Raw genomic sequence first — 21,158 nt, 5'->3', positions numbered from 1 at the left:
TGTAACATTCAGTCCGCCCAGTGTACGTGCACCTATGCCCAAGCGCCAATAATACACGCGCAGCGTCCCATCCACGCAGAATGAAAACTCTTTTCCCTGCCAAAAACGCGTGCTGCAACTTTACCATCGTTATAGCGTTAGCCTTACGTAATCTTCCACCGCCGCCGGTTCTAGTCACGGCATTTTTACGCGTGTCTGCCCCCTCTGCGCACACCAAAATCATCGAGTTTTCTCGCGGCGATACGTCGAGTGACGTGGCGGTTAAATTCTCCGCCGAGTAACGCGAAGATATATTTACAGCACCGAGAAGTTCGAGCATTCGGCTCCGAGCGTTTATACAGCTAAGAACCGCGCGCTGTGCAGCAATTTCTCTCGATATAGTCGTGTTTCGTTTAATTGGTAGTCACTGGAATTAACGTTGTACAATGAAGACAAAGATCGGTGGTAGAACAAGACTGAACCTCGAACTCGACGACTACAATGAGAGCTGATAGGTCAACGCCTAAAGTAACTTTACAGAGCTAACATTTTAGGGGATAAAGAATAGGGTAGACGATTTTAGTCTGCAATGGGATGAAAATTAAACGTAACAGAGGAAATTGATAATAATCTTGCCTATATTGGAATTGAATATTTCAATTATGACACTGTCATTCAGTAGAATATGAAGCCGAGTAATTTTTGAAGAAGATAATCTTCATAACCAGTGGAGAGTAGCCTCGGTCAGTCTTTGATCTTAAGATTCGAGTTCCCAGTGTTCTAAGATATGAAATAATCTCGGTTATTATGCGAGAAATTATAACGAAAATATTTTGTTCGATGTAGTAAATTTATCACGGTGTCGTTTCGATGACGGCGAACGTATCAGTGGCTAAAATTGTCGCAAAGATGGCCGTTGGCGAACTCATCGGGATCACACAGGTACAATTGCCGGGATGCAATTACACGAATTACGGCATCAAGACGGAATTATTAGAATCGCGGAGACAGATTGGTCTCCCTTTTCCCCTCGCTTGTTGCGACTGCGCCGATAGATAACAGGAAATACGGCGTGTCAAGCATCTGTATCGCGTCTCCGGATCCTATTTTCCATCCCGGCGCCCTGTTGCAGATAACAGTTAATAATCGGTTACGCTGGACACGGCTACTTTTCGCGTTAAAACCGCATTACCGGTCGTCTGGTAGTTTCCAGACGTCGAGCTGGTTAATCGCCAGCTGCCGTCCACTACACGCACGTCGGACACAGAGAAAAGAACGCCCGTTGTTTCACGACGTGTCGGCGTAAACGAGAACGTATCGCCGATTACTTTCCTTCGGTCGGGGAACATTTAATCGCGATAATGGCGGCAGGATGAAGTCACTCGAGACACGGAACGATGTGTCGCGACAAGCTCGATGAATAACGTCCGAGGATCTCGATTAATCGTGTTAGGTTGTCGCGTACAGCGGAGAACAGCAATCGAGAAAATTGGAAAGAGGAACGAACTGAATGGCTCTGCACGCGAAGAACGTTCAGGCCGAAGTTCCTCGTAGAGTAATTATGAAATGACGAATTGTCTTTGCAAACGGTAGCTTTCGAACTGAATGTTAACAATGACAAAGGGACCTTGGACTAATTGATTTAAGAATTTGATTTACGAGAGACAAACAGTACTAAAATGTAGTGTAACTTTAGTTTTATCTGCAACGTATTCAGGAAGGAGTACCTAAGAGAATCTTATTTGAAGAAAACAATACAATTTGTATGATAAGAAAGAAAAAGGACATGGAGTAGAAAACAATTTCTTCTTGGAGACTGTGCGTTTCTCAAGGATCGACGGTTCAGGATAGAAGCATCTCCTGCCGAGAGCTTGAGGATCAGCTGGTTGGCCACCAGCGCGTCAGCTGATTTTGACAGCCCCGACGACCTTGTGCGCATTCTAGCGCACCGCGCGGGACTAATTCGAATACGTGACTGCGATCGCGCAGGCGCGCGCAATAAAAAATATATGAAACCTCACCGCTGCGCTCGTAAAGCTAAAAATATTACTAATATCGCTAACTATCGCTCGAAATATTACCAACAATCTCTGCCAACACGATTAGCGACACTAATAGAAGCATCAAGTGCCCGCGCAACTTACATATTGATGAAACAATCCGGTTTCAAGACTAGACAACTTCATCGAAGTGAAAAGGATTCTCGAATATCAGTATTGAAGCGACGATAATAAAAGTTAAACGATTTTCTCGTATTTTGGTATCGCTTAGAATTTCTTAAGTAAACATTGAAAATACTGAATGTTCTGCGTTCACAAATACCGAATCCTTAGACACAACAAGCTAATGCAATGAATAATTTCTTTCTCTGTCCTGAAATGATTAATAATAAAGGAAGTATCTAGTTGGACGCACCTTTCGGACGAATACTGTATCTTGAACAAACGGTCACGGTCGAAGCATCGAAACGGGACATGTAAGGACATGCCCGGCGAACGCAGACATGGCGCCTCGTGCGTGCGCGTCGTCCCGTTCGCCAGAGGATTATATAGCTATATCCATCCTAGGGCCACCGGCGACCCCGATCAATAATTCATTTCCGAGTTGTCACGCCCCTGTTTGGTGGATTCACGCCATCGACAAAGGCGTACGCAATCCTAATGGCGACTGGAGATCCTACCTTTGCCACCGTGAATCACGTGGATACTATGCCACCGCCATTTTTTCGGGGAATAACAAAGACAGAAACGATGCATCACAAACGTGAAAGTACTGATCACACATGGTTACTATTCCCGTTGGAATATTACAGTATATGGAGATCAAACGTGTGACCTTCGCCCGTCATTGTTCTCCAATGAGTCACGCCTTCTTGGTGACGCAGGAAGAGAAAAATGGAGAATGGATGTCTCAGAGCATCGCCTATAGTAAGTCACCTCTTTCTTCTTACGAATCTTTCATGCGTTAGAGAAATGAGATTCGAAACATGGAGCATGATCATTGTAGATCATTACAAATACTTCTTGTTCAACGCGAAGTTCTCTAAGGTTCTATACTGGATCATTTACGTATTCAAACATTCCTATTACCACTGTTTCAATTATACCATTTCTGATAATTTTTACAGTCTGCTGAAGAACTCGTGCGATAAAATTTCCACTTGCATCGTTTATCTCATGCAAATGAGAACCTATTGTCACATTTGCACGTGTGTTGTCATTCGGAGTAGATAGCAGCTATGTATTCTGCGATGGGTTTCAGGATATCACTTTTGAAGTTTCTGCTCCCAGTGAATCTCGTCTCACTTGTCCCAAGGTATTCTTTCTCCATGGGATTACAGGTGCCGGCAGGTAACTCTCTCTCGCTCTCTCGATGGGTTGCCAACGCCCTCAGAAAACTGAGTAACCACCAGCTGTGTTCACCCACTTCATTACCTACTGAGTGAACGCAGAGTGGCTCCCTGTCCTCCGAGAGCTCGTCATGGTTCTCGTTTCCGTTCCCGTTTTTACCGACCGTGTCTGGTGTCCAATATCATCCGTGTGCGCATGCGCTTCTAAACGAGACTCGTTCAAAAAAAACAGAGGGACCCGCTTCTCATCCCCTTAACACGCAACATATTCTAAACACAATTCTTCTAACGTTTGATTTACCGGCTGAGTAGTCGTTGGTATTCTTCGTTGGACATCGATAAAATTAGAGTCACCACATAACAACTTACAGGAACACCTTTTTTTTTAAAAGCCCTGAAGTGAAATTTCCTTCGTATGATATTCTTGACATTCTTCTTAGTTGATAGAGTGATCTTGGAAGATAACCAGTAGCCACATTTCAAAATGGCAGAAGCTTAACACTTGAACTACCAGATGGGTCAGAATGACTTATTTCTGATTTCCTCTTTTACTGAAAAGGTACATATACTTCTACGAAAAATTATTAACGGAACTAATTCAGTAATAGCGAAACTGAAATGCAACTCAATTGAAATCTCAAAATAAACGCACGCTTATGGTTTTTATAAGGTTTGTGAAAGTCAGTTTATGTGATCAGTAGTTCTCTAGTATTAATGGAATCACGAATTCACGAATCATTTGTAGATATCTGCTGGACTTTCTCTGACAGATGTGAATTTGATTGACATTAGTAATTAGATAAAATCCGAACGGTACAAAATAACGATAAGAGACTGCAGTCAGACCAGATGAACGATCGATCTTTGAAATGAGATCTTTAGCCCGAGATCCCGACACGGATCGACGGAGAATATGAGATAAAATATCTGATAGTAACTGAACGGGACATGTGTACCGAGATATTAAGATGGGATTACCGTACAAAGAAGAGATCGATAAATCGATAACGAAGAGCTCTCGCCAGGGGTTGGATGGTGGATATTGCTCGTTGGGTAACATACGCAACGGGACCATCCCCTAAACAACAAACTGCGAACCGTCACTATTATTTTTACGACGGGAAGAGCTGCCAGGTGGCGTTAAGCACCTGACAGTATTCTAACACTTCCCTCAATGAAGTTGTCCTTACAACTGAAGCACAGCTATAATGTACAACTCAGGAATACCAAATTGATCAGTGAACACTAGGACTACCGAAAACAAACCGACCCATGACAATTTCTTTATAAAAACTGCAAACGTAGGTTTATTAAGATTCGAATCGCTTTAAATTTCAGCGTAGATATTACTTAATCAGCTGTTTAGTAATTTCTCAAAGAGGTGTTCGTACCGTTTTAGTAATCACGAAAGAAGAAATCAAGGAATGGGTCATTTTCACTTATCTGGTAGTCCTAGTGTCAAATTCTATAACATATAACAGTGCCTTCTGGTAATTAAGCATAGCAATGAATTTTATTCATATCTAGTAATTCAATTAGAGTCGTTAATCTCTAACGACGTCTCGAGAAAACAAGCATTATTCCACTAATTATCAACAAACATCGGTTCGCCGTTCAGTTACTTTTTTACCATCGACTGACGCGCGAGAAATATATTGCCGATAGCAGAGCTCCGAGGCTCTCGTCGATGATTAATTGCCGATTCGCGTCGTCGATCATTCTTGGTGCCGGTTTCGAACCACCGAGAATTCAAAAGAAAACAATTTTAACGGAAAAATACGGGCGGCTGCGCGCGCGACCGCGCAGGAAGACAATGTTACATAAGCATGGCGCGACGTTTGAAAGCCCCTCGGCGCGCGCGAACAGCCGTTATCTTATCGAGCGCCGTCAACGACGACGCTACACTCTCCTCCCATTCGCAACCGGACAATGACGAGAGTCGCAAACAGTCCCGGAGGGACGAGATACGTTTTTCGCGCGACACCGGCAACCTGTTCGCCGATTAAACATCAAAGCGGTATTTTGCATACGCCGAGTGCCCCGTTGCGCCGCCGGTAGGCTTCGAGTTTCAAGGTCACGCGATAAGTCGGTCAAGTCAGGGTTATCTGAGAACCCCTTTCTCCCCGCGTTGCGAATTCGCCTATCCCCCTAGCGATTCGCTAAGAGTGCCAACGATGGGCGCCGTCTGAGATCCAGGGATGATGTTTGGTGGACTTATTTGCAAACGATTTTCAACCCCTTGTTCTATAATACCGTGTCAGGCTCGTGACGACAATTCTGAATTTGGGAAATCTAAGTGTTATTTATTTTTTTAAATATAAACTGAATGTTACTTTTCTATTATCAACTTAACCTTTGGGGTTAAAATGTTTTTTATTATGGTTGAATTATTATGGTGATATACTTTTAATCGGTTTCGAGAGTATTCAGTGTTGCGACGGTCACCGGTGGCCGACAGTTAATTCATAGTTTGCACCTGCAATTTTAATTATCGTTTCATACCAGGCAACACTCTTAGGTGCACCTTTATTTTTATTTTCCTTTTTTGGTTATTAAGTAGTTTTTCAATAGAAAAATTCCAAGAAACACAGACTTCTCTATTTAACATTGATATGTTGTTCAGTCTAGGGCTCCTTAACGCACAATTATTTGCGTTGTGTATAGCAGTCATTATGCAAGCGGTCAACGCTTAGCAACTTTGACAACACGTGCGTAATGCTTTTCGCATAGGAAGTCTCCGGATCTAGAGTGTTTGAAAAACTCATGAGACTTCATTGAGCACTGGAAGCGAGCCAATCAGAGATTCACAGCAGAAAGAGAGTGCCGATTACGCGCTTCGACGAGTACGAGTGACGTCACAGTGTGACGCGTGCGTGCACGCAGGCACGCACTACGTACGCGGTGTGATTAAAGCGGATCGTAACAGAATAAAATAGTATTGTCGGTGTAGCACACGTTCTGAGCATTCCATGATTCACGTCACTGTAAGATGCGCTTAATAATTAGTATTCCTGTTTCATTGGAATAGAGAGTGAATCACAAATCGTTTTATTTCAGTTTGAATGCAAAGAACTATTAAGTGGTACTAATAGTACTACTAAGTACTAATATTCCAACTATTGCGTTGCGTGGACAATTAATATATTTTCCTGTTTGAATTTGATATTCCAAAATGGCTACCGTGTAATGACCAGGCTGATAAGAATGGCGTAACTCTAATGTCTATAAAATTTTACCGTATTTGGTGTCTCGCGTTACTTTCGAGTTCGATACTTCATAGCAAGGAAATTCGACTTTGTAATGTAACATGTATCGAATATATTTATTCAATGAAATTTATTCGTCTTGGTTTTGAATCCAAATTTTATTCTGTCTTGATTACCACCGTTCATAAGATGGAATGATATTCGTTGGGATACTTACAGTCTGCTGCTGGGCTCGTTGCTCGCCTCGTCACCCTCGATCCGATAAACCTTGCCGGACATCACGTACTCAAAACTGTCTGCCCTAGAACCTCCTTCCTGTTCCGTCGCATTCCACTCCCCGCCATCTGGATAACCGTCTTCCCTCAAGGTCGTCGCGAGCACCAGGCGAAATTTGTCACCTGCAACCGAAACGAAATACACGACGATTACAAGATGGCCGGAGAAGTCGTGCGAATTACAGGGGTTGAAACGTGTCGTCGATTCGACACGGCTGAACCGCAACGGAAACAGAAAAACTGACGTTTAAAAATAAACCTCAAGGCAGCTGCATCGAAAATACATTGGGGGCGTTGCAGACACGGAATGTTTATCGAGATTCACGGTTGCGATCATGTAAACCGATAGACACCAGGAAGACGGTAAAATTCAAGTTCGCGTGAAACTCGAATGCTGGAGCAAAACCATTGGAGACATCATTTACACAGTTTATCTGTAGTCTATGCTGACCTGTTCTTGTCGTCTGTTATTCAACGAAATTTGTCCACATTGAATACACATACGAGTGAAACTTGGATTATAAAATTCATTTTTCGTAATATATAAATTCTATGAAAAAATAGTATCGAGACTACGGTGCACGCAAAATTACGCGGGACACAAGAAGCGATGGCTTCGAATATAATTTCGGTTATGTCGCATCGTACGCGTACTGCGGAAACGACGGTATATATCGCCACGAAACGAAGCACGAAAACTGTCGTAAGTCGCGGCGATTATCTGCAGCCGTCGTTGATTATGCAACGGATCGTCGTAAGGTAATTAAAATTCAGGAACTGTTACGACGGAACGCTAACCGAGCAAACGAAAATTAACGAAGTATAATAAAACTTCCACTTTACATTAAAGTGAATAGCTAATAAGAAAGAAAACTCGCTTAAATTGCACAAAGTTAGTTTCCCTTCGAAATTACGCGCGACACGCTGAAACATATGTTGGATTCTTCAGTGAACCCTAATATATTTACGTAAGCGGTGACCGGAGAAAAAAAGGGCAGCTTCGTGGAAGACAAGGGGAGATACGAGTGGAGCACAACCGGAAAAAGGTTAACCTATTCCATGTGGCGAAATAAAGTACGGAACGGCGAGAAATTTGTTAGAAAAATATCAATGTTCGATGTGCTGCCCCCGCTGAAAGTACTGAGAGTCTTTCGTGCAAGAGTCGGAGAACAAGGGTCAAGGTTAAATCCAAGCTACACCGACGATAGATATAGCACAGTAATCGATAGCGGCCGTGGCAATGCCGAGAGAGGAGAAAGAAACGGGCAATCGTAACGAGAACTCGGGGAATCCGCATAGCCAATTGATCATGTTGCGAAGCGTAGGGACTAGCTTACATCATAATAGCGCTATAACGATTATAGATTATCTAGTTGAGCGATGCACCGACCGTATCCCCGGGCACGTTAACCATATAACGACGGCCGAAGAATATAGGTTCGTTCGCGTGATTTACAGCGGTAACCTTGACAGTGACGGCTCGTGTGTACCGGTCGTTTGCTCGGTTAGACGCATTAACGTTTCGCGATAAAGCTCTACCGTCTGCCCGAGCAACGCATTCGAGAATGGGGTTCGCCACGGCCGAGGCGAATGTGTCGTAAACACGTACTGACGTTTCGAAGTGTCGATGCGACGCACTTTTCACGGGAACGGGGTTGCAACGATCAATTCCGTAATAACTCCGCGGTAGGGATAAATAATCTAGCCAGAATAGCTAAGAATGATAGATATTTCACCTGGTCTGTTCGTGTCATCCAGAAATGTCGACCATCCCGGCGCAGAGAGCTTTAACAACTGTCCCGGGACTACCGAAAACCGCCATCTTGTCTCGTGACGTCAAAGCATGATCGCGGGGAGAGAACGGAGAGAGAAAGAGAGAGGGAGGGAGGGAGAGAGTGTGCGTGTAAGAGGGAGGGAGAGAGAGAAGCTACGATAGTTTATATCCATTCTTCGCTTGATGCGCATCCGCATTCGTCGCGCAGGACGTCCCGTTCTCATCCTCCTCTCGAATATGTTCCACGCACCTGTCACGACCTTGCCTCCGCATACAGGCGGTTCCCGCGACCGGTCGCGATAACCCACGAACATTTCCGATCGATTGCGCATAGTTTGACGTTTATACACCAATTTCCGTATGGCCATTTTCGTTTCCCGTCAATGTTCCTGCGCTCTGTCCTCCACTGGGGAAGAAGCGAGGATATCGCTTGACGTCACGTCGCGACTGCTGCGAAGTATCCGGATACGCCAGTACTAAGGGCCCCGCACCACGAAGATGCCGCAGGCTCAAAGCGTTTTTATCCGACCCGATAGCTCCACTTTGCTCCTCTTTGTAGTACACTGACAAACTGCGCTACAAAATGTATCTTTATCTTTCCGTTTAATCCCGTCATTCTAGGCTCTAGGAATTCTGCGCACCGTGCGTCGAAGTTGCGCGTGGATGACAGCCCCGTATGTAGGTTAATCCGTGCACGTACGGTAAAGAAGAAAAGAAGTCGCGGGTGCGTAAAGGCGGCACGCGTTGCGTCCTGACCAAGGAAAGGAAAAGCGCGCGCGACGGGCAAGGTTAAGCGCGCAGTGATGAATACTCGAGAGCCAGCCAGCGGATGGGAACGACTACGACGGCGGCGGCGACGAGAGGGTACACACGATCAGAGGAGCACGGAACACACACACGACGACGACGACGATCACACTTCTCTCGACGAGCGACGAGTAATATCGCGAGAGCGAGAGACCGACACGGCTGCGAGCCGTGGCCGTTTTGACCTTGGCATTGAACTTATGGGAGCTGCCGGGTGAGGCAGGCGGGTAGGGCGGGACAGCGGCCGGAGAGGGGGACCTCGCAGAATGTGGCACGGGCTGAGCGCGGCAACGGAGGGGAGATTGCGTCATCTCGCGCAAGCCTGTGCGCGCCGCGCGTCAATACAGCAGGACTGCCTGGCCCTATGGACTAACCTTCGCTCGTGCCCCCCTCCTCTCCTCTCTTCCACAACTAACTCCTACACTCACTACTCTCTCTCTCTCTCTCTCTCTCCTTCTTGCTCCTTCTCTCTTTTCTCTCTCTCTCTCTCTCCTTCTTGCTCCTTCTCTCTTTTCTCTCTCTCTCTCTCTCTCTCTCTCTCTCTCTCTCTCTCTCTCTCTCTCTCTCTCTCTCTCTCTCTCTCTCTCGCGCCACCAATTTCCCCTCCGACGCTTTTCGACCCCTGTGCTCCGATCGAGCCTGCTCCTATGAATTCGATCTTCGGCTTGCGCCGGTGGTAATATTTTGTAGAATGTAGTTGATGGGTACACCTTTGATAGCGAGACGCGTAATTAGCGGAATACAATAGACGCAATACTGTACGAAAGATATAATAAGCTAAAACGAAGTGCGAACAGTGAAGATAAATACGTAACTGTAGTTTCTAATAGTTATCCGAACATCCCAACTTACATGTTCTACCACTAAACTCTCAATTGTAAAAATCTGTGTTATCAGAATTCGCAGCTCGCCGGGACGGTACGGAAATGCAAAGCAAAGTTCTGATTACCATCATCCCAGAAAAGTTCCAGTGAATTCGTAGTAACTTTTACACAGTGGGTCCCCGACTTGGAAATCTTCTGAATGCCCTCGCTCGCGGATGCAATTTCATTTTCCCGGAGTTCTGAATGAACAATCCCGGCCAGTTAGGAACGAGTAACCGGATTGGTCCCGAATTCTAAATGTTCCTCTTCTCCGTAGAGAAACGGGCGGAAGAGGGAATGCGGAAAAAGAAGAAGAAACTATTTCGGCAAAACGGAAGGGCAGGGAGGCGGACAGGATACGAATCTGTAAACAGAAGAGCACGGGCGGAGGTGGATCAACGATGCAGCACGCCCCACATCCAACCCCCTACCCCCGAAACACACCGAGTGGGTGTGACGCACCCACTACTCCCTCTGCAGCGGCCGAATCAACGGGATACATCCAGAACTGTCCGTGGAGCGAGTTAAAATGACGATATTTGACTAACGGGGGTGGGGGGTTGCTTTGCTGCAGCGTGACGTGGCCTTGACACACTGCCGATCCCCCTGCCCCCCACCCTCGCGCACAATGCACGGTGTATCACGAATGCTGATCGTTTTCTACGTTTCACGGAACTGACGTGCCGAAAAACGGAAAGATCGTTCCGAAATTTCAAGCCAATGATGCCCAATAAAATACACCTTCGAACATGGGAGGAGAAAATAGAATCTTGGTGAAAGTAGGCGTGGTTGACCTTCAGAGAAACGGTGATTTTTCATAAAAGTAGATAGATTTTATATTTGAACATTCTAGAGATTCTAAACGAGCTTCACGTGTGCCCTTCCATATTTGTGAATAAATTTGAATGACGAAGTGGCGTTTACGATTTTAGAACCATGATTTCTCAGTCGATCATACAGTCCATCTGACATTTGATTGCAGCAAATTTGGTGGAGGAATAAGCTCCATTTGAATTTATCCAGGTTTCTTGACAAGCACCATCTCGGAACGTGCATTTCCCACGGACGAACCAATTCGGTCGGTCACTTGAGGGCGACAGATAAAAAGTGGTCATCCGGAGACTTTTGGTGTCGGTTTCACAGTCCCTGAATAGCATGTGTCCCGCCACGGAAGCTCTCAGAAGAAGAGCAATGGAAGTCACCTTGAGGCAACCTCGCAAAGCTGTCTTATATCTCGTTCGATCCGTCAGTATCCACTGCCAAGCTCTCATCTTTCCGGTGTCTAACCAAGAGAGTAGAAAGATGTGACGTGGAATAAAGAGCAAATGCAAAAATGCTAGTCGGAGAGCACCTGTGACCCTTAAACGCGAAACACGTGTCACGTTCGCCAAAGGGCGAAAGAGCAAAAAGAGATCGATTCATCGATGACGATCGAACAGCGCGCCCTTTTAACGCGGAAGAACTAATGATCTTGGCGTGTGTCAGTAGTTTTGGCATGCACGACGGTACTCTCGGCCGGATGTCGGGAAGAGAGAAAAGGAGAGAGAGAGCTCTCGAAAATCCGCTGAACAAGGAAAATAGGAACGCGACACTTTCGTCCGTGCCAAATGCGTCTCAGACGTTAGGCGACTTTCTCGAGCGTGAAAATCCTCTTCTGCGCCACAGAATCCGCGGCGACAGATATTTTAATTCCTCGTGGGACGAGGATCTAAATAGAAGACCAGCTACATTCTCGATACACCGAGCATTCTCGGTTGGAGTTACTGTTCCGTTGAATTCAGTAAATCTTTCGAGGGATCTCATAATTGTCCCTGGATCATCCGTCGTAATTTTTTTTCGTCAGCTCCCGATTAATTAAGAGACAACGCGACAAAAGCTAACATCAAAGAGCGGGAAAAGGTTTGCACGTGGAGGCTCCGAGCAGTAATTATTTATTTTCCAAGATGACGAAGGGAATAGAGGAAGGTATCGAAAATAGACTTTCACCTTGGTAAATCGAGAAAGGGACGAAGGGGAAGTTTCCGACTCGGCGACCGGAAATTACAACGGCGCTCGAGGTTGTGCGCGCGCGAAAAAGAAAAACGTGAACGCTGGCCTTTTAATCTGCATCGCGTTGCATCGGCTACAGCATCTGAGACGGTGACGCTCGCTTCTCCTTCTCTCTGTTCCTTTATCTTTCCGTTTGACGTCGCGAAACTGCTATTAACTAAGACGACGGATCAGCCCGGTTCCGCGAAATACATTTCGCTTGTAAAACACTGCAAGCTGCATCGATTAAGTAGGTACACACACGGTGGCACGTCAGACGGGGCGGCGTGTAAACACAACGCAACGCGAGCCGTGACAGCTACGCTGCGATATGGCAAACAGAATTTTCATGCGACGCGACCTAACATGTCGACGGCGAAGACAGTTTAATTACTTTCCTCCCGCGACGACCGTCACGGACGTGAATTTCTAATTCGATCCGTCATTGAGAGAATAGCGGCGGTTTGTCCAATTTTCTGGTAAAATTTGTGAAATGTAATTATTGTAGTTTTATATTCCACGCGAAAGTCAGAATATTCTATTCTAAGAAAATTAATTTTTCAAGGGAAGACTGGTCATTCTCCTGTTAACCATTAAGTCACCACTTCCCTCCATTTTCTATTTAAGATCGACGTTGGACTTAGTACGAACAGTCCGAATATTTTTTTTTAAACAGTTACGAAACCAGCTAAGAAATGAAACGAGTCATCGTTAGACATTTTTCGAATGCGAAAGCGAGGCGGTGCGGATGATCGTTTGAAACTAGTCGTCAATCTTGTTGACGGGACTTAATGAATACCAGACGAGCCTCTCTCTCCCGTTACACGCATAGTTTTTGAACTATATCCCTCGAGGTCTAAAAACCACCGCCGCAGAAGAGGAAATATTCGCAAGCCATTTTTCAGCAATTCTAATTAAAGAGATGATGATTTTAAGAACTTCCGCCAACTGAGAACTGTTAACTCCTTTCGGTATCGTATCGCGGTTTCAAACAAAAATAAAATATTGGGTTGCGTGTTACACACATTTCAATAAATTCAGTATTCTCATGGAATCAATGGTCGTTACATGGTGAACCATCTAGAGGAAGCACATTCTCAATGGATTATATTGTTTTCCCCATCAAAGTGGGGGAATAAATGAATGAATCCTTTACAAGCTTCCACGTTGCTGCATAAGACAAATATGAAGTAACCACTCACCCAGTTCCATAGGGTACAGCCAGCTGTTGATATCCAGGATCAGGTCCATCTTGAAGGACTCGGACTCGCAGTGGAGTCTGCTCACTGCATCCCAACGTCATCGATCGCCAGGCGATGCCGAGGAACCGGAAAAACAACAATAGAAGACATCATTGTTAGACGGTCGTCCAGCGAAAAAATGTTTCCTCGCAAACGCGGAAAAACAAAAAGGTGAAACGCGATCACGTGGTGAAACGTGACTCATAAATATCGTCGTAAAGTTCCCAATTGCGCGAGTTCGATTGGCTTGTGGAGTGAACGAAGAAAAAAGCGAATTTATTTATTTTTTTCTTTCTTTTTTTTTTACGGTCGTCCGCGAAACGCGACGCAGTCATACCACTTGACGGCTGCCCACCGGCTGTTTGACGTCACTGTCAGCCCGGCCAATCGCCGTTTGATTCGCGATACGAATTTATCGCCGTGTCGACACTCGCGAAACTCACCCACACTCGCCGGCTCGAGGGCTCGAACGTTCGGAAATGCGCACTCGTCTGTATACACCGGGTGGCCGAGAAAGTGGGATCGACGGATTCGGAAAAAAGATCGTTGAAATCGATGAAAAAATAATCATTCTACGATTCTTGCAAGATAATTTGGAGAATAATAAGAACGAAATGTAAGTTTTCAATGTCGAATACTTCGATCCGCCGGAAACAATGTTTCATCATGAATTTAATTTCTGATAGAAATGGAAATCGCATAATTGCTTTCAGCTGTTCAGTAAACTAACCGATAGTACTGTACGTTGATTATTTTTGGAATAATACCTAATTCCATATTCTTCGTGCACTTTATAATCACCCTGTATACAACACTTACACATTCGAGCTCGTTTCTGCACGTGCCTGATCAACAACCACGCAAGCAACCCATCGCAATTAATTGTCGACTCCAATTTTCCGTTTTGTTTTTTTCGTCCGCACTCCTCTTCTCGTGACTTACATGCAACCTTCAATAATCTAACGAACGCTACCATTTCAGTTTTGAATTCGAAACAGTCCAAGCATATTCTCAATAATAAACTTCCTCGATCCTCTACTACTCGACGCACTGGCTCCGTCAGAGCAGTTCATTTCATTATTCCACGATAATTGTCTACCTTTTCATCACGGGACTTTTCGCGACCAACATGATTAAAAAGGAACTGTTGAAAGTCGGTAACGAACTCCTTTTAAAATAAACGGAGCAATTCCGTTCAATTTTCCTTCACTGGCGAAGCAACGAAAAAATAGGATTCAGTTGTTCCCGGAGTCATTCGTTTTTTTTTAGAATTGATGACGACGAGCAACGTCAACGCCGGCTGCCTCTCGGGATTATATAATTCTTCCTTGCTCGTCCGACTTCGTAGCCACGCCATTGTATTCGGCGGGAACGTCCAATAAGAATCCCCCCGGCGTTGGGCATCGTTGCGCCGATCACCGACAATGGACCCGTCCGTCTGCGTGACGCGGCAATTTCGAACCGTCGACGATCGCCGCGGACGTCGAATTATTTCCACTCGGCGAGGGCGGATCCCGATTTTTTCCGCGGAAAGAACTCGCGTAAGGAACAACAGGGCGGATACGTGACGCGAAACGATCATTCAAGCCGCTGGGCGTGAAACAACGCGGCCAACCCCCGCTCGTATCGTCGGGGTGAAAATGAAATCTGAATATATATCGGCGCGACAGGCTGGATTTACGGCCTGGAAACGGCGCTCGGAATTTTTCCGGCCCCGAGAAGATTATTTGCGCGGTCACCGTTGTGCGCCGAGCTGATGAAGTTATTATTGGACGCAATGGAAATCCCGCCATTTTTGTCACGAAATATAAAACCGTCGAATAGAAGGTTGATTAAGAAGAGTTGATTATCGATTTGGAACTTCGGCGAGTTTTTATGGCTCGTGTAATTGGAAAATCATTACTGAACAAATTGTATGAATAAATGTTTGTTAATTGCCAAGTTGGAGGATGCAAGAATTTCATTTTCGAGGGAGAATTTAAATTTAATTGGTCCAAGATTTTTTGCGAGAATGCGTTCCTTTGATGAAGAATTTAATTGGGATGTATTCTGTTTTGTTTGAACCCTTTGATTCATCGACATTGATGATTAGGTTTTGTACCATTCGGTGAGAACTCACCCCCTTGGAGCGAATGATTCTTGCCGCTGACGAGTTCGAGTGCCTTATGCACAGCATGGCAAGAATTATTTCATTTCAACTGTCAGTTTAGTTTCACTGTTGTTCTATCCTGGTTGTAATACAGGTTAAAGAAATCGCCAGTGGACGTCGCTTTGCGACGTAACAATTATCCATATAGCATACGCCCGTACAGGCCAAGGGGTAAGACTAATTTGTATGTATCTCATTGCCTACATCGAACTCGTGTGAATTAATGAAGGGTCATTCGACGTGACTCAGTTTTATCGTTGTCGGTACAAACAAACCGGCATTTTTGCCTCTCTTTCTCTCTCTCGGGTCAAGCTAACATTCTTCACTCACAAAAAACTACCGAAAATATTTTTCAAACTACGAACTACCAAGAATGCGATTCACCAAAAAATTCTACTGTTCGACATTACGAAAAATTTGACAAAATTTATTATTCGTTTCGCTTAAGCTCTATGCAACTTGAAAAATGATAAAACAGTAAAATGGTCGACCGAGATTATTCCTTCATTCATTGTTCGAGAAAAAAGAATGCGACATTTGTTACTCGAAAATTTTCACAATGTCTCTCCTCAGACTAGAAGTAGTGAAAATTTCAAGGTTCGTATTGATCGCAATCGTATCGATATTCGATGTCCCGGAGTTGATGAATGACTCGCGGGTCCGAAGTCCCGCCGATAAAAACTCTTAAATCGTTCGACGATAACGAAACGAAATCGAGGATTCAGGTGGGTGCGAGACAGAGAGACAAATTTCTCGGAATGAACGGTACAGGAAAGAAGGGGAGGAAACGAGGAGACAATGCGGCGCAAATACGCACGTCGTGTCCCGGCCGTATTTACACGTTTAATTTGCGTTTTCCGGTTGCGCAACCGTTCCGCGAAAAAATATAAGAAGGAAGTAACTCGGCAGAAGGTGGAGGCGACCAATACAAATCCAGCAAACCGGAATACGAAATCGCGGCGGGGAAAATCGTTATATCGTCGGTGTGCCCCAGCCATTCTCTCCAGCGTATATGAAAGAAAAGAAGTAAAACAGGAACAGTATTCGTGTGTATGGTGTATGTGCGTACGTGTGTGTGTGTGTGTACTAAAAAATTGTGGTTTCCGGTCGAGCGATCACGAAGAATCCGAAGGAGCGACTGGGGGGAAGAGAGAGCCTATTCGTCTAAACAGCGTGACAAAGATGGAAAAAAGCGAAGCTGAACGATCTCTCCGATCGTCAAGGCAAGTGTCTACGGGATCCACGTATATTTCCCTTCGATTACTCACGGCGATCATCGCGATGGACGTCGCTAGGCGAAGAGGAGTCAGTCGAGCCAATGATCGTGGAGATTCCTGCGACCGGCCCACCGTCTCAGCTGATTCTCCTCCTCGGGACCACTTCTCCCTCGCTCCACCATCTCCTCTTCATCGTCCTCTTTCTCCGTACTGATCCTCCATCGATTCAACATTCGTAACAAGTCGATCAAGTCCTCGTCAATCCGTCCCATCCTCGAGACACCGTTCCGAAATCGGGTACGCCGAACGACGAAGTTATTCCAAATTCTTCGCAGAGAACGTGGTCCAGCCAGGACAGCCGTTCAAGGATTGAAGATTCGGAAGAAACCAGAGAGCGGATCCTCCACGGGATCCCGATGCTGGTACACGGTGGACTGACTCTCGTTTCCCCGTTGCTGACGTTTCTGCCAGCTGCTCGACTCCTGTGTGTGCGCCGCCCGATGAAGAGAGAGCAACGACGACCTTTACGGTCGCCCGGTGGTGCGAGTTCTCCAACGAAACGCACGGAACCTGCCTCCATCCCCCACTTTGTCGACCCTCGCCCCCTAGAATCCTGTCTGCTCTCTCCTCCCAACCCCCTTCGTCCTCATCTTCCCTACTAACCCTCTCCACCCCCGCTGATCACTCTCTCGCCAGCCACCCTCCCGTTCCTCCCACCGCTGTAGCTCCTCTTCGGCCGATCAGGCGAAGCAGCCCCTCCTCGCCCCTCCATTTTCCGCCAACCGAAATCCATCCCCACCCACCCCCGCGCCGCGTTCCTCTCTCCACCTGTCGCACTCCAACAGCTCCATCTGTGTTTTGGTTTTCTCCTCTGCTCCGCGATCGGGAAAAGGTCAAGAGGGTGGCTTTCGCTGTTGGTCCTCCCGAAAGTTGTTATATCGCGATAGGAGACGGTTCCTCGGCGACTTGTCCGCGTGGATCTTCCGCTTTATACTTCGGATCGACTGACGAAAGTAATAGAAACAGAAATACATCGGTGATGATCCGCCGTTTGCGTCGTAGCGAAGGAACACAAGGTTGACTGAGAAGTTACAGCGATGATGGAAGTGTCTTCAATTTTCTTCGCCAGTGATTCGTCTTCGTCGATCCTCTTTCCATTCCTCTGCTCTTCTTTCCGTTTCTTCGCTCCGACAGACGACGATTACGAGCGTCCTCCTTTCAAGCCTGTCCTCCACGCGGTAGCCAGACGAAAACCGGCGCACACAGCTGTGGCTGCTCGAATACACGTCCTTCGCCGTCGAGTGGCTGTCACGGCTCGTTCCACCGCAGGATGACAATACTTTGCGAACGCCTAATGGCACTTCCCTCGGTGAAATGCGAAAGGAACCCAGCCTCCGACTCTCTCCCACCCTTCATCCTTCGGCCGACTGCCCTCTCACCTTCACCGCTTCGTGGATACTCCACCCCTTCTCTCCACCTCGCGCCACCCAACGAAATTTTCTTGCGCGTGGCGAACGGGAGTGACACATTTTCCGGTCTCCGTTTTACGGCCTCTTCTCGTGTCTCTCGCGTACCGAATGTGTCCTCTGAATTTCGGGCAACTCCAATGATGTTCCACTAAGATGATATGCCACTACGGGACTTTTCTTCTCACTGATCGACGGGTTTCATCGGAACCGTCTCGTGGACGATGCGCAACGCACTGATCCGCCCCGTCGGATGCACCCAGCTGGCTAGACTCGTTAGAGGACACCAGGAAGAAAACCGGCCGTCCCGGAGAAACGGCGAACGCAGCGGCGACCTTTACGCGTTCGGCCAGTGGAGCAGTTCCTCCGACGAGACGCACCGGACCCTAGCTCTGTCTCTCTTCCTCTTTGTCTCTCCTCGTGCTACAGTCTCCCTCTCTTCACCCTAGCCGATCGTCGGCGCTTCGTCCCTCTCCAGCCACCTTTTCTTTCACTCTGACAGTCGTCACCCGCGTGTGTCTCTTTGTTCGGCTAACCAGCTTCCATCCCTCTCCCGACAGAACCGCCCACGCTCGATCCATCCCCTTCTAGACCTCCACGCCCGCGCCTCTGACCTTGCCTACCTCGACTCGCGAACTGGCGGAGAGGGAAGGGAGCTGACAGCCCCCTGATGCACCCTGGCAGGGTGCAGAAAAGGACGGCGATAGATTTACCCCCACCTCACCTGGGCGGCGCTCGCAACCCTCTGACCTCCCTTTCCTCCACCCGTTGTTCCCGACGTGTTTCTCTGTCTTTCTACCTGACGCCCCCGCGCGCACCCCTTTCACCTAGCTCTCTGCGGCAGGTACCGCACGCGTTGACACGACGACCGCTTCTTTTCCGCGACGAACTTCTTTATTCAAGTGTACACCGAATCTTCTTGTCCCCTGTCTCTTCCGCGTTTCCTTTGTTCGACGAGCCTGTCCTTTTTATTCTTCGTCCGCCGTTTTCCGAGCGATATCCCCCCCCGGCGCGCTGCTTATTTTGCATTCCGGCGGCCCGCGTCCGAGACAGACCCTCCCCCCTGTTTTCTTCGCTCGATACCTCTCGCGTGGCTGGCGATTCACTTTTCTTCTCTGTTCTCTGGCTTCTTTCACTGTTCCGCGATTCCGGCGAAGAGGGTTTTGTTGGAGCGATATCGTTGAGCTTCTTTTAAACGGTAGCATGGAATTCTTTCATTGGAAAGTTTTCATTACGAGATAGAGGTATTCCCACTTCCCAGATTCTTCTTTCCATATGGCAGTCAACACATTCTACGGAAGATTGAAACACCGAGATCTTGACGATTATCTTCTCGATCTTCGAGCAATCGATTTGAATTTCTGAGATTCAAAAAACGAAATTACCGGTAACTTCCGGAACTCCTAACGCACAACGTAAACCCACAAAACGAATACATCCCAAATCAAGACACCCCTATGAAGAGTCCAACGAACAAAATTTCATCTTCCGACGAAATCGAAAACATCACCGGGTCCGAGGCAGCATCGGAGCCATCGCGCGCCCGCTAAAAACTCCCAATCAATATCAATATCGACTCTCGCCACTACCCTCGAAGCACCCATGACCAATATCCTGGAGGAAAGAGAGATCCTCCCTCTCCCCGGCTTCCTCGCGCGGCGGCCCACTGACGTATAGAGAGCAACCCTGCGACCGACAGAGGCTGGAAGAAGGGAAAAACGAGAACGAACGGAAGAACCAGACGAAACAAACGACGAAGGGGGACTCGAAGAGAAGAATCCGTAGCTAAAAGGCGAACGCGCGGAGGACGCGAGAACCGACGAACAATGAGAGGAACTACAAAAAGGAAAAAAGAAAGGAGAGAACAAAAAAGAGTGAAGCGCGGTTTGGAAGGAGAGCCTTGAAACGGGGGTGGAGGTTTACGATGCGAAGAAGGAGAGGTCGGGTAAAGGGTGGACGGCAGGCAAGGACGGGGAAAGGGATGGGAAGAGGGTTGGAGGAGTTCGGTGCGAGGGCTTCTCAACTGCGCAGTGTCGCTATCCGCTGCTATCGACCGGTTCGCAAGCGCTATAAATACTGGGCACCGGGCTCTCGCCACCCCTGGCACACATCCCCGGTCACCCACGCGCGTCCCCGCCGTTCACTGTCTCTCTCGCTCGTTCTTTTCACCCCCTTTGCCCTGCTACTTCTCGTCCGCACCAACACTTGTACGCCTGCAGCGATCTCCCAGCCTCGCTCCTCACCTTCTCGCGTAATCCTCTTGCCTCTGGAAACGCTGGAGAGAGAGAGACAGAGGGAGGAAGGGAGAAAGAAGGGGGAGAAAGAAGGGGGAGGGAGGGGGAGAGAGAGAGAGAGAGAGAGAACGCGCGTGCGTATACATGGCACAGGATGCGAGCGAAAGAGAGAGCTAGAGCTAGATGTATATACACAGAGGGGTGGAAAACCTTGACCTTCAAAAGAGCCACGGAGGGCGAGGGTGGTAGCCGCCACCTACCGGTGACGCATCTCTCTTGCCCCCCCAATCCCTCGACCGGCCAGCCTTCTCTGTATCACCGTCTTCCTCCCTCTTTCCCGGTTCTTCCGTGTCGGGGTTTTTAATTCTGGCGTGCGGGAATACGCGGGCTCTACGGCTCGCGTACACCGGCCACCCCCTTCTTTTCCTCTTTCTTGCTTCGTTCATCGGCGGTCTCTTTTTATCCCTATGTTTTTCATCATTTCCTTTTTTGTTTAACCTTTTCGCTTTCGTGGAATTTTCTGCCAGACCCACCACTTCGTCGCGTTTGGGGTTAGGTTTCTCTCGCGTG

General features: G+C 47.2%; 1 protein-coding gene and 1 long non-coding RNA gene across 6 annotated transcripts in view; one reads left to right on the top strand and one right to left on the bottom strand.

Moving 5' to 3' along the window:
- Nucleotides 1-21,158, bottom strand: part of Rpb8 (DNA-directed RNA polymerases I, II, and III subunit Rpb8) — a 74,415-nt gene that overhangs the window by 29,966 nt on the left and 23,291 nt on the right. For 2 of the 4 annotated variants that reach the window (XM_031975679.2, XM_076370281.1), the window contains exons 2-3: nt 13,484-13,567; nt 6,752-6,932 (exon numbers count right to left, since the gene is read on the bottom strand). In XM_031975679.2, coding sequence (XP_031831539.1) covers nt 6,752-6,932; nt 13,484-13,567 — 265 coding nt within the window. Of the gene's footprint in view, nt 1-6,751; nt 6,933-13,483; nt 13,568-14,341; nt 14,514-16,939; nt 17,091-21,158 lie in introns of those variants that run through there. The other 2 variants (XM_076370282.1, XM_076370280.1) reach the window with 2 other exon arrangements.
- Nucleotides 10,006-15,711, top strand: LOC143174838 (uncharacterized). 2 transcript variants are annotated; one of them, XR_012999265.1, is made up of 3 exons: nt 10,006-10,200; nt 10,288-14,138; nt 14,792-15,711. It is a non-coding gene; the product is annotated as an uncharacterized LOC143174838 (long non-coding RNA). The 2 variants fall into 2 exon arrangements; XR_012999266.1 differs by having other exon boundaries at nt 10,006-10,308; nt 10,531-14,138.

The sequence above is a fragment of the Nomia melanderi genome, chromosome 8 (assembly GCF_051020985.1).
Source record: "Nomia melanderi isolate GNS246 chromosome 8, iyNomMela1, whole genome shotgun sequence".
Taxonomy (NCBI): Eukaryota; Metazoa; Arthropoda; class Insecta; order Hymenoptera; family Halictidae; genus Nomia; species Nomia melanderi.
Note: the sequence above shows the minus strand (reverse complement) of the source record. Positions and strands in the feature narration are given on the sequence as shown.